At 37.5% G+C, this 17,480-nt stretch overlaps 2 protein-coding genes across 2 annotated transcripts in view; both read left to right on the top strand.

Annotated features, from left to right (window-relative positions):
- The window catches only part of LOC129765467 (neurocalcin homolog), a 433,786-nt gene that overhangs the window by 80,113 nt on the left and 336,193 nt on the right, over positions 1–17,480 (top strand). The window lies entirely within an intron of this gene.
- LOC129765465 (neuronal calcium sensor 2) overlaps positions 1,101–17,480 on the top strand; it is a 279,595-nt gene continuing 263,215 nt past the window's right edge. Inside the window, exon 1 of the mRNA XM_055765820.1 lies at positions 1,101–1,478. Within this exon, the coding sequence (XP_055621795.1) occupies positions 1,458–1,478 (21 nt within the window). The 5' untranslated portion in view covers positions 1,101–1,457. The remainder of the gene's footprint in view (positions 1,479–17,480) is intronic.

Below are 17,480 nucleotides of genomic sequence, written 5' to 3'. Positions count from 1 at the left end.
TAATGAGGTGTGTTTTGGCAGCTGATTGAAAACAGAAACTGCCATACTCCATCACTGAGAGAATAGTTGTTCGATACAACATTATAAGGTCTTCGGGATGGGCTCCCCACCAGGTGCCGGTAATTGTACGGAGAAAGTTTATTCTTTGTTGGCATTTTTTACTCAGATACCTAATATGGGCCCCCCAAGAACATTTGGAGTCGAACCAGACCCCAAGATACTTGAATGACATAGCATGAGTGATTGGTTTACCCAAAAGTTGAAGCTTTGGTTTTGCTGGTCTATGCTTCCTAGAAAAAAACACCATCTCTGTTTTCTCCGTGGAGAATTCGATCCCTAGCCCAATGGCCCAGGTTGAAAAATTGTTCAAAGTATCTTGTAAGGGTCCTTGCAGGTCGGATTCGTTTGATCCTACGACAGACACCACTCCACCATCTGCAAGTAGTCTTAGGCTGCAATTTTGTGTAAGGCAATTGTCGATGTCGCTTACATAGAAGTTGTACAAAAGGGGGCTTAAACATGAGCCCTGGGGGAGGCCCATGTAAGAGACCCGACTTACTGCCGAATCTCCGTGAGAAAAGTTCAAATGTTTCTCACAAAGCAAGTTATATAACATATTATTCAATAGAGGCGGCAGACCCCGAGAGTGTAATTTGTCCGACAAAACCTCTATTGAAAAAAAATCGAAGGCCCCCTTTATGTCCAAGAATACTGAAGCCATTTGTTTTTTTTCGGCGTAAGCCATTTGAATTTCTGAAGAAAGCAACGCAAGACAATCATTCGTCCCCTTGCCCCTGTATGAAGTTTTATTACGCGTCAATTGTCAAATATGCGATATAACGATCTAAGCTAAATTGTTGTAACGAGGAAAAATTGGATTCGTTCACGCAATCGAGCGATTAACTTGCATTGCGAAAACGCGTAAACGATGATGATGATCAATTGCAACGGAATTCTGGAATCGTACGATTTTTACGCCCGTTCGGAGGGGAAAGTCTCAGTCCAGGTGGTTCCCGGTTGCGCAAGAGCAAGTGACTGTGTTGGTGAGGTGGCGCGAGTACGAGTTCTCACCTCTGTCAATGCGGTTGCGGACGTTGTCGAAGTGCGATATTCAAAGTTTTGTTCCCTGTTAAGGACTTCTGTCGGAGAACAGCGTGACGCTCACGGCGTGTGGTTTGTTTTTTTTTCGGCGAGTTGCTAATCGGGAAACGAGCATTGTTTATTTTTTGTGTTGATTTATGCGCTGTGGAAAAACCGAAGCCAATGAGAGTGCGTTCTTAGTTTCAGCGAAATATGCGCACTGAATGAAATAATCGTTTTCTGGAGAGTATGGTTTGAACTGTTACTGCTGCTGTGTGGTGTTAAGTTTGTGTGTTCAGTTTGACAGTTTTATAGCGCTTACACTGATTTATATATTTTGATTGTACGATTATTTTCGCTTGCGAACTGCATTCTTGATGAATAGTGACGGGGAAAAGGTAAGGTTTACAGAATAAGGGAAACATTTCCCATGCGTTTCACGGATATGGATTTGAATTCGTTCTGCTGTGCGTTCTTCTGAAATTATAAAGTAGAACTATGATTTCTATATGTCTATGATTTCTATATAGTACTCTACGAAAAATGTAACAAAACATTAAGGGATTTTAAATGCATATTACGCAAAATCATTAATGCGATATATATTATACTATATACCATTAAATGAGAAATTCATCCAGCATTTTTTTTTTGGTTATAACCCATATTAAAACAAGTAAAGAACTTAATCAAATAAAGTAGGCATGTTTTTAAGATTTTACTCGGTGCTTGTACTGTGACAGCAACAGTAACAAACAATACATTTGCTTCTAATTCGTTCCAATCTGTTAGCGAACGGTACGAAAAAAACTGGTGACCTATCCCATGAGGTTATGCACCAAAAAACTAATTTTTAGAGTGTGAAAAATTATTAGATTATATAATTATTGAAACAACTTCCTCACCTCAACAACAGATTGCAGTTGAAACTTTGGTATACTATCAGAATTTCAATCGCATGAAAAGTTCACTTAAAATGGAAAAAATCTAATCTAAAACCCTGAACTCTTCTTTCTCGATAATTCTAGCAACAACAACAAGTTGGGATGGAAGCTAGATGACTGTAATCTTCACATCTCATGGAAAATCGGGAGGCAGCATCCTCATTGCAATTAATTTGTTAATAAATTCAGAACATATTCCAACAACAGAAATCGATTAGTTTGAGCAAGTGTGGATCAATGCACTTATTGCGTGATAGATACATACATTTGCACCTGTTTACTTCCCCCTGAACATGCTCAGATTAATTTTTATGAAAAATTCTTCGATGTTGCTGAAACTTTTTTTATCTTCCTTTGTGCCAGGATCAAAAATTCACATATACACTTATATAAACTCATATATACTGGTCTTGAATTGAATCAAATATACAATGACTATACTCGACAGAAATGTTGCTTGAATTTTTTGTTGACAAATATGATCGAAGATTTATTTGTGACTGAATCATTAACTCCACTATGGAAAAATGAAACTTTCCACACAGCTATCGAATACTCTATATTTATAGATAATATCCAAACACAATTTGATTATGAATTTGAGGAAGTCTCTGATTTCACTAATGCAAACTACCAATAAATTAGGTATAAGTTTAATTATATTAGAATTGTGGAAAATATTGAAGTAGCAGTGACGAAAAAGATAAAAACATAAACACAAAATATCCGGTTTGGTTTAATCAAAACATAAACAAATTAAAAAAAAACAAAAAACAGAAGGCACACCAGATTTATAAGAAATACAAATCTATAAGCGTCAGATCGTAAATTATTTGAGCATTTGCAACCAGTTCAACTCTACGGTTGAATACGCCTCTGAAGATTACAACTTAAAAACAGAGTCCGCCAAAAAGTCGAACCCAAAGAGTTTCTTTAATTACATAAAAACAAAATTTAAAAGCAATAGACGAGTTTCATGCCAACTCGACTGGCCGTTGGCAGCACCATCTCAGATAGCAGTGAAACGATGTGGGTGTAAACACATGGGTCTTTTAATGGGGGGACCCCTGTCTGGAAGGTCGGAAAATAAGAAATTTTCGTGTTTTTTTTTCTGATGTTACGAATGAAGTGAAGTACGCGCTGTTGACAGCTGGATGCGTAGATGCTGTCTGAAAATAGGTACCTTGCTGGTGGTATCGGTTCTGAAGCAACGACGTGTCGTAGAACAAATTCCAATGAATATTCTTTGGACTTTATGACATACTTAAAGCGTTACATAGGGGTTTTTGAAAATTCGAAAAATTGCCAAAACGGCGGCTATTTTTGCTAAAAATGAGATATTTTCCATGAAAAATAGAGATTTTTAAAAATTGAAAAAAATAGATATCAAAAACCGGCTATGTAACGCTTTAGATAATTCATTTTTACATGCTGATAAAAAATTTCAACCAAATCGGTCGAGTAGATACTGAGAAATCGATACCACCAGTTTAAATAATAATATGGTTTCGAAAAAAAATACGTTTTAAAATTCGTACAGCAATACTATATCTTTTGAGGTGACTTCATACTTTCGGCTGTAACTTTCCAACGAAATCAAATATCGAAAAATCCTTTTAGGGCAACATTTCTGAGAGCATAATCTTCCTAAAAGTGCAAAAAAACAAAAATTCAATTTTTTGATTTTCCAGACCGGGGCCCCCCTTCCTTAAGCAACTTTGCATACTTGAAATATTATAAAAAGAATTAGACTACTTTCTGAAAGAGGCCAAACAAATTTTCTTGATTTTCTACAAAAAAATATAACTCAAAAACTATAATACCTACAAAATTCCTATCAAAGGATGAAATGTGCAAATTACGTATTTTCAGGCGTTGTTGGTATTTATTTAAAGAAAAAAAATATAATTGATTGAAAAACTCCAGAAAATATTTTTTCTTGAACTTCTTTTAGTTTTAACAGTCATTTATTCGATCTGTCAGACCTATGCGAGCGTATAGGAAGGGTAAAAATTAAAATTCATTTTTCTCAAAAACGTATTTTTTAAATTCTTAAAAAATTACATGAATGGCCCTTATAATTTCAACAAGTCGTTCGCACAAGATAAAAAATCATATTTTAATAAGATCTAAAACTTTGTCGAATACATTATATCGCTATCTTGACTTTTAATACAATTAAGATTAGTTGTAAACTTTTTTCCTATGAAAGTGCCCAACTTCTGATGTACGAACGACTTGTTGGAAATTGTAAGGGTTACATCAGAATTTAAAAATTTCAATTCAAAATCTCAATTTTTTTCAGAATTTCAAAACAACCTGTTTTCGAAAAAAATTAATTTTAATTTTCAAAATATTTTTTTTCAATGAGTTTTTTTTCAAAAATTTGTTTGATATATTTTAATGAAAACATAAATAATTTCGTACATTTTATACTTTGACTAAAATGTTGTAGGTTTGATGGATTTAGTGTGAGATAATTTTGGATATTTAGAATTTTTTTTCTTTTTTTTTTCGAAATATCTTAAATTAAAAACAATTAGATCTACAGAATGTTGGGTAACAAATGAAATGTAGGAAATTATTCATGTTTTCATTAAAAAAAATTATAAAAATATTTTTTGTTTTTTTTGAAAACATGTTTTTTTTCATTCTGAAATAAAAACAGATGTAACTAGCCCTTTCAATTTCCTACAAGTCATCCATACATCGGAAGATGTGCACTTTTACAAGGAAAAAGCTACTACAACTATTTCATGTTTTTCTTTGAAAAAATTCTATTAACCCTGTTTATATCGTGTACCGTTACCTATTATTCATAGAAACTCCGTATACATTCGTGAGAGAGTTCACTAGACATTAAAATTCGTTTAGAAATAATCTAAACTACTATATAGTTGAATAAAGTATTTAGTATGATTCCTTGCTGTGGTGGCTGAGAGCAGACAAACGACCGCACAAGGTTAATCTTTAATTCGTAACACTTTTATGTATGAATTATCGCTATTTACATGCTCTGCAAACTTATGGTCTATTTAGAAACCTGTAAAGAACATGTCAAACGCGAGAATTTACACACAAAAATGTTACGAGATCTCGAGATGTTTTAACATTACTTTTTCAGGAGTCTCCATACAAAAATGCCTTATATTCTAGAAACTATAAAAGATAGAAAGTTGTCGTCTTCGTCGAATGTTCTCATTTTTATGAGATCTAAACCTTTGTCGAATACACTATATCGCTATCTTGACTTTAAACATAATTAGGATTAGTTGTAATTTTTTCGAAGAAAACATGAAAAAGTTTTTTCCTGTAAAAGTGCCCATCTTCCGATGTATGAAATATTTTGGCAACACTGGTTTTCTGTAAACAAACTGTTTTTTCGAGTCGTATTTTATCCCGTTGTTTTTTGTGTTTTCGTATCGTTTTATTGCTGTTCACAAGTTCGTGTAGGACATTGGAGCTCCTCTGTTGCGTCTACTCGTTTGTGTGCCGGTTAATCGCGCCGCTGAGTGTTCTTTAGAAGTTGAGTGTTTTTGTGCATATATCTAAACAACAAAAGCGTACTACCTAGTGATCCCCGATAATCGTTCGATTATTCGATTAATCGAATACTTCCTACAGAAATCGATTATTAATCGAACGAATACTGCACAACCAATAATCGAAGCGAACGAATAATTTACGTCGATTAATCGATCCAAACGCTGAGAGAAAAAAACGTACGGCCGTTGCAGTTTTAAGTGCGATTCACATACAACATACACGTCACGTTCACGTCCCGTCACGTCACGGTACGTCAATGATTCTACCATGCAATTCTCATGAAAACATTCACATACACCAGCAACGTAACGACCCGTCAGCATACGTTCAACGAAAACGACCGGCAGGGTTTATAGAAAAGAATAATTGACGGAGACGGACGGCTCGTTTGGTTTTTGTCTGGGCTTTGTGTCTCGGCTTTTGTTTTGATTTGATTGTAAAGTAATTTACATCTACATCGACATTAAGCTAATTGAACAGATCTGTGATGCAACACGTTTAATTAGACATTTTTGCCTCTAGTTGGACATTTTTGTAAACATTGAGTCCGGGGCCCAAATTATGGCCCCACATTGAAAGTCGCCACCAGTCGCAAAGGTCCAATTACTGGTCAAAACCGACTCCAATGCGACACTGAATGGTGCCTCAGCATATCGCTTTATAAGTAACTTACTGTACTTTTTATGCCAACATATCTCTTAGTTCCAAATTTCGGAGTGAAAATCATTCGCGACTAGTTGAAAGAATTATTCTATTTATTATTATTATTGCATAAGGGTCGGACTACGGGGTATAAGCATTTAAATAATTGAATTTTGAAAAATTCAATGAGAATCATTCATTGAATTTTTCAAAATTTAGAACTGATTCTAGGCATGCTGATTTGAAAGAGGGCATTGCAATTTAAAATTGTTGTAGGTGGCGACACCATGAATAAAATTAAATAAATCATTCGTTTAGCATTTGACGTAACGGTGCTGGTGGAAGCATTGACTGCATGTGTGAATTGGTGGAGACGTTGACGGAACGTAGACGTTCTTCTCCGTAACGTGCTATGTGAATCGCACATCATCCTGAAAATCAATCATTATCTTTGACGCTCCCTTAAGTTCATAAACGAAGCTCAATGCCGTCAACGCGAATTGGGCATTCTTTACGACTTTAGGGGAGCGTAAAGGATAATAATTGATTTTCAGGTGGAATCAACATATTTTTGATTCCATATGGCTTTCTAGCAAATGAGAAATATTAGTCTGACGGATTATTTCTCTCAGTATTGCGATTAATCGATTAATCGATTATTTGGGTCGATTAATCGTATCGAATAACGAACTGCTGAAAACTATTCGATTAGCTGATGAACGATTAATTTCAAAAATCGGGGATCACTAGTACTACCGTCCACGCCGATTTTTCTTTTCGAAGCGACATCTGCTGGAAAGCAACACAACTCAAGCTATACATATTTGAGTCAGCCATAAACCCAGCTAACAAGCACACGGTACACTAAGTGTAGGCGCATTAAAATGGCAAAACAGTGCAAAAAGTGCTCTGAACCCATAAATGGCATTGAAATGGTTGTTTGCCGCGGTTACTGTGGTGCATATTTCCACATCATCACCTGTTCGGGAGTATCGCGTGCACTGCATTCGTATTTCTCGACTAACAGTAAAAATCTTTTCTGGATGTGTGACGACTGTGCGAAATTGTTCGAAAATTCACATTTTCGTGTGATCTCAAATCAAGTCGATAAGGCGTCTCCACTTAATTCACTTTCGACTGCGATTTCCGAACTGCGCACCGAGATCAAGCAACTTCATTCAAAGCTAACTGCACAATTTTCATCAGCTGAAAGTCCTATATGGCCAACTATTGACCAACGAAGAGGTGCAAAACGTCCACGTGTTGTGGAATCTACCGTACGGCCTGAACCCTGTCGAATCGGAAGTAAACCCTCCCAGGACGCGATCGTATCAGTACCGATCATCAAAAATGACGAAAATAAAAAGTATTGGTTATATCTCTCTCGAATTTGCCCAGACGTCTCCGATGAAGGAGTACGCGCCATGACGAAAGCAAATCTTGAAATTGACTGCGACCTACCAGTAGTCAAACTCGTTCCTAAAGGCATAGACATCAATACGCTCTCGTTCGTGTCTTTTAAAATCGGACTTGACCCATCGCTTAAAAGTAAAGCACTTGACCCTACAACATGGCCTGAAGGCTTGATGTTTCGAGAGTTCGAAGACAATGCGTCCCTAAAATTTCGGCAACCACTTATGACCCAGGACGTAATTCGGAAGCCCCTTATCCCCCCGTCACAGTCGAGCCTCTCCTGCCAGCGTTCTTCAGTCGTCCTGGACCTGTGTTTGGGTGTGGAGACGGGGACTTCCAGGGTGTGTCAACAGGCAAGTACCCATTCAATTCGAACAACTCACTACCGGTAATGCCAATCGCTTCCAGCGCTTCTATGTCAGTGCGATTGACCAACGCATATCGATACTGCTCGACCACAACTCCTCTCACCGTAGCAACACCAAGACGCACGATAGAAAGTATGCAGGAAGTCTCCAATTCTCCCGAGTCAGTCGCGCCACCGTTGTCCGCCGTAAGTTCCAGTCAACAAAGTCGTCTTGGCCCTGACGTCGTGGTAGAGGCGGGGATCTTCCAGAATCACACATCAGGCGAGTATTCGCTCACAGGAACAAATGCTTTGTCTGATCAATTCCACCGTTTCAGTCCGACATGCAACGATTCCGGAGAAAACCTGATATCCGTGTATTATCAAAATGTGCGTGGTTTACGCACCAAGCTAAATGATTTGAGACTGCTGCTTTCCAGTTGTGACTACGATGTTTTGGTGTTTACTGAAACGTGGCTTCGACCCGACATCTGTGATTCGGAGGTTTCATCTGATTATAGATTATTTCGATGTGACCGTAGCGAACTTACCAGCGAATTCTCGAGAGGCGGAGGAGTACTTGTGGCCGCTAAAATAAACCTCGAATGCAGCTCGATCTCATTGCCAGGATGCAGTCAGCTTGAGCAAGTTGTGGTTCGAGTCAAGCTACCAACTCGCACATTATATATCTGCTGTATATACTTACGACAAAATTCAAGCACTGACATGTACTTAGCCCATGCTGAAGCGATCCGCGCCATTTTTGGTCATATCGATGACACTGATTTTGTTATAGCGCTGGGTGACTACAATCTCCCATGCCTAAGATGGCAGTTTGATGAAGATTTGAACGGATACACGCCTATCAACGCATCTTCAGAACAAGAGCTGACACTCATCGAATCACTGCTCGTTTGTGGACTAACATAGATTAATCGCTTCATAAAGTCTAATCAGCGGTTACTTGATTTAGCCTTCGTCAATGCACCAGATGACATGGATATAATTGAACCTTCTCAACCTCTTCTAACAGCTGATCCTCATCATAAGCCGTTCATCATTTTGCTTGACATTCGCAGCGGTGAGTTGCAAAACAAAACGGATCAACTAACCGATATGACGACTATGAACTTCAGACGCTGTAACTTCGAGACATTAAATAACGCTATTGCTTCTCTCGACTGGCAAGCCATCTTGGTAGATAACTCGGTAGATTCAGCTGTATCAACCTTCTACGGTAAATTATTTGAAGTATTTACCGTAAATTATTACGCTATTTCAAGTCGAGAACCACGGCTGACTGCATCACTCTTCGTAACATTGAAATAGCATACACGGATCTTCTCGCTGAAACCCACAGAATATATATGCATAGAGTTCAGCAGAATCTGAAGCAAAATCCGGCATCCTTCTGGAAGTATGTGAGGTCACTGAAAACGAATACAAGGATACCGCCCAATATGGAATTTAACGGAGCAACTACTAGTTCAAATAGCGAAGCAGCCCATCTCTTCGCCAACTTCTTTCAGGGTGTTTTTAGCACAGCGATGCCTGAGATATATACAGGATGCTTTCGGCATATTCCAACGTACGACATAAATATTCCCTCAATCACATTTTCACCCGAGGAAGTCCAAAAAGCGCTCGAAAATATTGATGCGTCCAAGGGAACTGGAGTTGATGGACTGCAACCGCTATTTCTCAAGCATTGTGCCTCCTCATTGGCTTTTCCTGTTGCTTGTCTATTCAATAAGTCGCTCTTTGAAAAGACATTTCCGAAGATTTGGAAAGCAGCTCGAATTGTTCCGATCCACAAATCGGGCAGTACTCACCGCGTCGAAAATTACCGTGGAATATCGATTCTATGCTCACTCGGCAAGGTTTTTGAAACCATGATTCATGCTATACTGTATAGAGCTGCGCACTCGCTGATATCAGAGGAACAACACGGATTTGTACAGCACAGATCAACGACAACAAACCTAATGTGTCACACTCGCGTTCTATTTGATGAAGTCGAGAACAGGAACCAGGATGATTCCATTTACGTCGACTTTTCCAAAGCATTCGACACTGTTCCGCATGAGTACTTGATTGGGAAATTGAAACACATGGGATTTCCTGAACACATAACTGGATGGCTACACTCATATCTCACCAACCGTGAAGCTGCAGTGTGCATCAACTCAGTTTGTTCCGAAAATTTTCCCATTACGTCTGGTGTGCCACAGGGAAGCGTGCTTGGTCCTTTCGTTTTCATTCTTTTCGTGAATGACCTATGCTGTAGACTGAAATCTCCGAAGAAAATGTTTGTCGACGACCTAAAATTATATAGAACGATTTCATCTGTCCTCGATTGTCTTGTTCTACAAAGCGACATCGATGAGCTCATGCTGTGGTGCCGTGAAAATTGTATGGCGATGAACATAACGAAATACAAGATAATTTCATTCTCACGGCGGCTTGACAAAATCAATTATTCATACAAAATTGGAAACAACACGTTGGAACGGGTCGACTCTATACGCGATCTGGGCGCACATTGGATTCAAAACTACGATTCCAAGATCATGTCTCAGCCACTGCAGCCAAAGCATTCGCGGTGCTTGGATTCATTCGGAGACAGACTGTTCAGTTCACGGATGTATACACACTCAAAACACTGTTTTGCACACTGGTTCGCAGCATTCTTGAGTATGCAGTTCCAATATGGTCGCCATACCAGACAGTACAAGTTGCCAAGCTAGAACGAGTTCAGAAGCAATTCATTCGATATGCCTTACGACAACTTCCATGGAGCGATCCTGTAAACTTGCCTGACTACGCCTCGCGTTGCATGCTAATCGGTTTGGAAACCTTATCAGCTCGTCGACTCAAACTCCAACAAACGTTTATATTCGATATAATAGAGAGTAATATTGATTGTTCAGAGTTGCTGCAACAAATCAATTTAAAAGTACCAACACGAACTCTTCGTAGTTATCCCGTCATCAATCTGCCATTTCACAGAACCAGTTACGGACAGAACGGCCCATTTAACTCATGTCTGAGAGCATTCAACGCGGATTGCCATGTCCACGATTTTGGAATGTCCAAGAATAGTTTTAAGGCTAGGATTAAAGACATAATTTAAGTTTCAGTCTGTACGATTATAAATCGAAGACGAGGACAAATAAATAAATAAATATTTCTGTAGGTTTTGTCAATAAGGATTTTCATGTACACTTATGAAAATTGTCATAAGAAAACAAGAGAATTTAGAGTTCTTCGTGTTAATGTTGTGATATCCATCTTATTTTTTTTACAGTTTACTATTGAAAATAGAAGGTATTCAGTTCAGTTCATATAACAAACGGTTTTTCCAGAACCACCATTTGGAGGATTGAATGAGTTAAATTGTCGAATTTCTGAACAGTTACTAAAACGCAATTCAAAAGCAATTTTTTTCAATGTCCTACGACAACTTTCCGTCCGTGCCTCTAGGTACAGACTCTTCTACTTTTCGAAAAACGCTGACGTTCTTAGAGTAACTTTGCCTTGAAGGATCGGAACTCTCTTTTTGTGAGTAGAACTGACAGTATGTGACAGTTATGGGCAGATCAACTTGCGTTGATCTGAACGGGTGATATCACCGAATCAAACGTCACTAATGTGTACGATGGTTCGGACTTATTCACATGCAGGACAAACATTGCACCGACACATTATGACAGTTTAATTAAACTGCCCTAACTGTCCAGTCATGACTCACCATAGCGGTGTAGCCAGAGTCTTTCAGAGATCCATCTATGGAAACACATCGAATCACCGGTTTACGGGCTGCTGTTGCCATTGAGAAATAACGAGAACTGACACCGTCGCAGTATCGACAGTATCTCTAATCTATCTCTCCTGATGCTATACGAGAATATAACGACCGGTGGTCCCCTCATACGCCAGCCGGTTATTAAAATTGTAACCCATCGCCCGCCCAATAGACAATGGTCAATAACGAACCTCGATAATCGTCGAATTGATTGCAATTTTGACTAATAAAAGTTATTACGGTACTCGAACAGCCCTGAGCTCGCACTCCTCGGTAAGTGGACATTCAGCAAAACAATTTTCAGAGAAGGGGTGGTCGGCCGGAAGAGTCATCCACTTCGGTGTGGGCCATTTTAATCATTATATTATTCCGTCACGTATATGCACCACGGCGCAACAATTGATTGTGTGGTTGTTTGACTGTGGCGAGCATATCAACCCGTTTGTAGTGGATAAAGCGATGAATACTGTTTCCATCACACGAACACCATTTGGTTGTTGCGATTGCGAGCATATTCAGGTTGGAAAGCTTCCGTGCCGACATTATTGGCGTCGCGTGTCGTTGATAAATGTGAGCGAGCAATTTTCGGCGCCCAGATTGCACGCATATGTCCAAAGTAAATCTATCTTCGTTTGTAACGAGCTGGGAAGGGAGGTTATGTTTGAGCGAATTTGCATTCCGGGTTTTATGGTCGATGGATGTGTGCAGCCCAGCGAATGTATCGCAATGACCGCACGTTGGAGGCTGTTTTTAATCGGCGAAGGCAAACAAGCAATCAGGGGCTAATTAATGGAATTACGCCCAACAAACAGTTCAGAGCGAAAAGCCTCAGATGATGAATAATTTTAATATTTACATATAAAATGGTGTGCTTGATAATTGTTATATTTTATGTGATGCTGTTTCGAACTTCAAAATGTGTTTTCACTGAATTGTGGTTAACAATAAATTCAATGAAACTTTTTTTTGATTCGTATTCTTCGTCAAAGAAAATTTTGCCATGAAATGACAAGAATATTTTTTTGAAAATAAAATAAATACAATAGCCATGTGTACACTCTGTCCAACTTCGATAATAATTCTATAATATTTTTATAATATTTTTAATCATGCTGCTTTTTGTCATTTTGAACAAACAATGCTTCAATTTATATTCTAGTGTGTAGGTATTGGTGACTACCATGTGCATGTGCAAATAAAGCAATATTTCAACTAATTAACTGCTCGGGTGACAATTCATCAAATTTTGGTAAAAAATCCTCACATAAAGAGGGCTTAAAAGGTTAAAACTCCTCATCTTACATCGGGAGACGTCTGAGTTTCGCCAAAGCTCACATGAACCGTTGTTGTGACAAAAAAAAGTTTCCAAAAGAATGCATTTTGATATATACTATAACGGAGAGTTCTTCAATGTATAGGGTATCTTCACTGACGAAAACAAGTTCAATTTGGATAGTCCTGATGGTTTTAACGGGTAGGGTAAATGATATTGGTTTGTCCGATTTGGGATGTTTTTACGCAACTAGTAAATACTCGATTCGATTTTTCTTCATGAAAATCACATATAATCGACGCGAGTTTGGGTTTGTTGAAAAGCCCCAAGTCTCTAGTTTCCAATACTACCTATAAGGCGTTGAAATTATTCAAATTTTTATTTTTTTAAACGATTTTCCTCAGAGAGGTATTATGATCATGGTTTGACCACCTCTGATCATGGTTTGTCGAAAAATTGATCATGGTTTGTCCGGCTTTAGAAATCACCATTTTTGAATGAAAACATTTGAATTTATCATTGCTTGAGTTTACTGTCATCATATTGACAGAATATTCAGAATATTGTATTTTCTTGGGCATTTTAAAAGTGTTCACCTCAACACACTCAACACATAGAAACTTAATTTCTGCTATACGCGATGGATACAATAAACAAATTGCAGCGCGCCAAGCGGTTGCCATAGAAATCATGTGGACAAAACAACATTATTGAATTGGACAACTCATGATCAGAATTGAGCTCATCAAAATGCGTTAATTTAATAGTTTAGCTATGTGAATCTGATACAAATGGTGTGCAAGCATGATGTTTACAATATTTGTAAGTGTTATAATCCAGAAAAGGTCTGAATACGAGCCAAATAACCATCTGGTGATCGATTAAAAGTTAGCTCGAATGAGGGGCGTATTGACATTAATAGATGGTGTGTATTATAATCCTTTAAAACATATGATTCCGTGAAAATATACTATAAAACTACTGTAAATCAGGAAAAAAACAATTTTATTTATATGTTTCGAAACATTCGAATACCTGATTTGACAAAGGTGTGCTGAATTAGAGCATTCAATAAAGTGGACAAACCACGATCATATTTTCGACTGGACAAACCAAAATCAGTACGCAGAATCTACACTGAGGGAAAAGGGTACACCACAATTGAAGAACTCAAGGTCGCAATTTCGGTAAAATTTATAAATATCGAGAAATCCATTCAGCAAAATTTAGTAAATACAGGTAAACTTCGATATAACGTACATTTAACTTTCAAAATTGTACGTTGTATCGAATTGTACGTTATATCGAAGCATAATGAAGTACTCACAAACGTAATCTATAATACATTATTGTGTTGCTGTTTTAGTAAAGTTAATGAATAACTTCAATCAGAAGACGAAGCCAGCCTTTCTCATGATGTTCCCCTTCGTACTGTTGATTAAAACTTGATTCATTTAGAATCCGGAATCACAAAACCAGCTGTATTTCGGGATTGATTGAAGGTACAAAACTTGTTTGTTGTTCACAATTCATTGTTCTATCAGAAAAAAAAATTGAAAAAAAATTTCCTTTACACTTTGGAAATGTGTACGTTATATCGAGGTAAAATGTACGTTATATCGAGTGACGTTATATCGAGGGTACGTTATAACGAGGATACGTTATATCGATGTTTCCCTGTAGTATTCCAACACGTATTTTCAAGGTTATTAGTCGAAATGGCAAGGTTACCAATTATTGACATATAAATCAGCCTATCGTTTTGAATTTTTCATTGATAATACTTATAAATTTTGAAGTGGTCTTATAGGAACTGGACAGCTGAAATTATCATATTTAAGCACAATAAATAAACAAACAATTCTTTTGAACGGAATTGACGTTAAATATTCTTTATTCTAAGCAGTCTACAATGTATGAATGTATCTTGTTGAAATTCTAACGGTTTTGTTGCAACGAAATAGAATCAGGGTGGTCAGGGGGTTATAGAAGTTGGACAGAGTGTACTACAATTCGTAAGATATTAACACGTTAAGCCCCGACTTATTCTTGCTGCGCTTTCCATTCAACCCGCATCAATTCTTATTGTTTCAATAGAAAATAGTCACAAATTCGACTAGAAAGTAATCACATTTTGTGAAACATCAGAAAAAAAAACCATATATATTTTTTTTAATTTTTGGTTTTTTTACTGTCAGTTCCAGTCAGACAACGCTTTCCTACCAAAAAGATCAATGTCGGCCCTCTACGGATCGACGCTGGGCTCAACGTGTTAACTGGACCAAAAACAACATCGGTGTATTGTTGTCACAGTTATGCAGCGAGAAGAAAGTGAGCAATACAAAGCATGGAAAAAATCTCTGTTTTGTTATTTACTTCTATACTTTAAATGTATTGAAATGAAAATTTGTGAACCTAATGTTCCATGTTTATTTGTTTTTTTTTCTTCTATTTAATGTTTTTTTCCTCTTATTTTATGGATCACTTAAAAGAAATTTTATTTTTCACTGGGGTCCATACATTTGTTCTTCATGTTTTTGTCCACTCACCTCATATCTAAATGTTTGTTTGTGTTTTTTTTAATAACTGGAGCCCAACTCTAGGATCCTAAAATAAGAGTATCTTCGAGATGGGGGTGAGAGGAGGGCAATTAAAAAAAATAAAGAATTCCAGTATACACTTTTTTGAAATCGATGCAAAAAATTTAAATATTTTTTTTTCGTCAAAGTAACAAATTATCCTTGTGTTGAATGTATTAAGGTTTTCAAAACTGCCTTTCGATTTGCGGTGCGATAGTTGTTTATTGAATTATTCATCATCAAAAACGAAGGGGTAATTTTTTTTATTCGAACTGAAATATCTCGGTGTGGGAAGGTCCTATAGGAACCTTCTTTGAACCAAATAAAAGTTGGTTGATAAGGCTAAATGGATTTGTGGTTGAGTTGGTTAGCAAAAAAATTTGTTAGTCCAGAATACTCTTGGAAAAACGAAGCAAAATCGATTTTTCATTTCTTCCCGATATTGTTGCCCACTACACCTACACACACCAAGATAAAAATATGTACATAAACTATTCTAGTACCTGAAAGATGTAGCTTCAAAATGATGCGCATCCCATCGATATACGTTGATTTTCTACGAAGTTATAGCATGACATAATCAATTAAAATTTCCGACTTCGTTCCTCTAATTTTTTTGTCGAGTGTATATAAAAATTTCGTGTCACGATGTTCGTGGTCGAACTCCTCCGAAACGGCTCGACCGATTTTAATGAAATTATACTCAAAAAACTTGGTAGGCATGATAACAGGTCGTAAACTATGCATGATACCGATAGGATGCCGATTACTGTATATTTAATACCAATAGGGGTGTCCTATGTAAAAAAATTGTAAATAATTTTGTTTTTTTTTCATTAATTTGGCTTGAAAAGAATACATATAAACATATATAACCAATTTTCACCTCTCTGTCCTATTTTTAATCGCGATATTTGTATTTTTTTATAAACATATCCATGACCCAAATCGGATAATCCGAAGCCTATCAAAAATAGTTTTGAATTTCACCCAAAAATGCCAAATGCACAGTATTTGCGGTTAGCTTTTTTTTTCACGTAAACGTGAAAAAGTTATCGTAAAAAGCATACATCTATCATTTCCTATTTTCGTTTTACTCATTCACGAGCCAAATTTTTGCCTCAATATTTTTCTGGATACATTATCATGAGAGCGTCGCCTTTTCAGAAGCTTTGAATTTGCGACCTTCAAGGACACAACCAAACTATTCTTTACTCATTTATAAAAAATACGCATGCCACTGCGTATGGAATCCACAAAAAATAAACCAAACTGCCGAATTGACCACGACGGCAATACGGTAGCCTATACATTTTGAATACATTGTGACTGTAATATGGTTAATCGCTATGGAAGTAACCTGTAGTCCCTTCGTGTCTTCTGCATTTGACGATAATCGCTGCCAATTCTGGCGCCGCCAATGTTTCAAAAGCGCATCACTAATTGAACGATTGCTATCGTCCAATCCATCATATAAAATTGCGCTCGTGGCCAACATTTTGGAGGACAGTGACAAACGTAGATTGATTCCGTAAAAGTGAGCACGCGAAACAATTACAGTTCTCTGTCCAAGCTCCCTCCCTCCCTTCGCCAAACGTTACGCGTGTCACCATTTCTACGCGCTAGTGAGCGTCGCAAGCCTAAGGTCTGACTAAATAAATGCGTGCTTTGGATTGGTGAAAATTATATCGTCGCTTATTGTCCCGGGGCATGAAACATGGTTGTCACGCAACGCACGATGGCAGTACAGAAAAGGACCCTCCTCGTGCGTGGCTTTGATGCCGTGGCGAGTGAGTGTCGTTAGAGAGGCATGTTAATCGGTGTACTTTGGAGTAGAGCTTTGGTCGGAACT

The sequence above is a fragment of the Toxorhynchites rutilus genome, chromosome 2 (assembly GCF_029784135.1).
Source record: "Toxorhynchites rutilus septentrionalis strain SRP chromosome 2, ASM2978413v1, whole genome shotgun sequence".
In the NCBI taxonomy this organism is placed as follows: Eukaryota; Metazoa; Arthropoda; class Insecta; order Diptera; family Culicidae; genus Toxorhynchites; species Toxorhynchites rutilus.
This window is presented reverse-complemented; position numbering and strand designations above follow the sequence as displayed.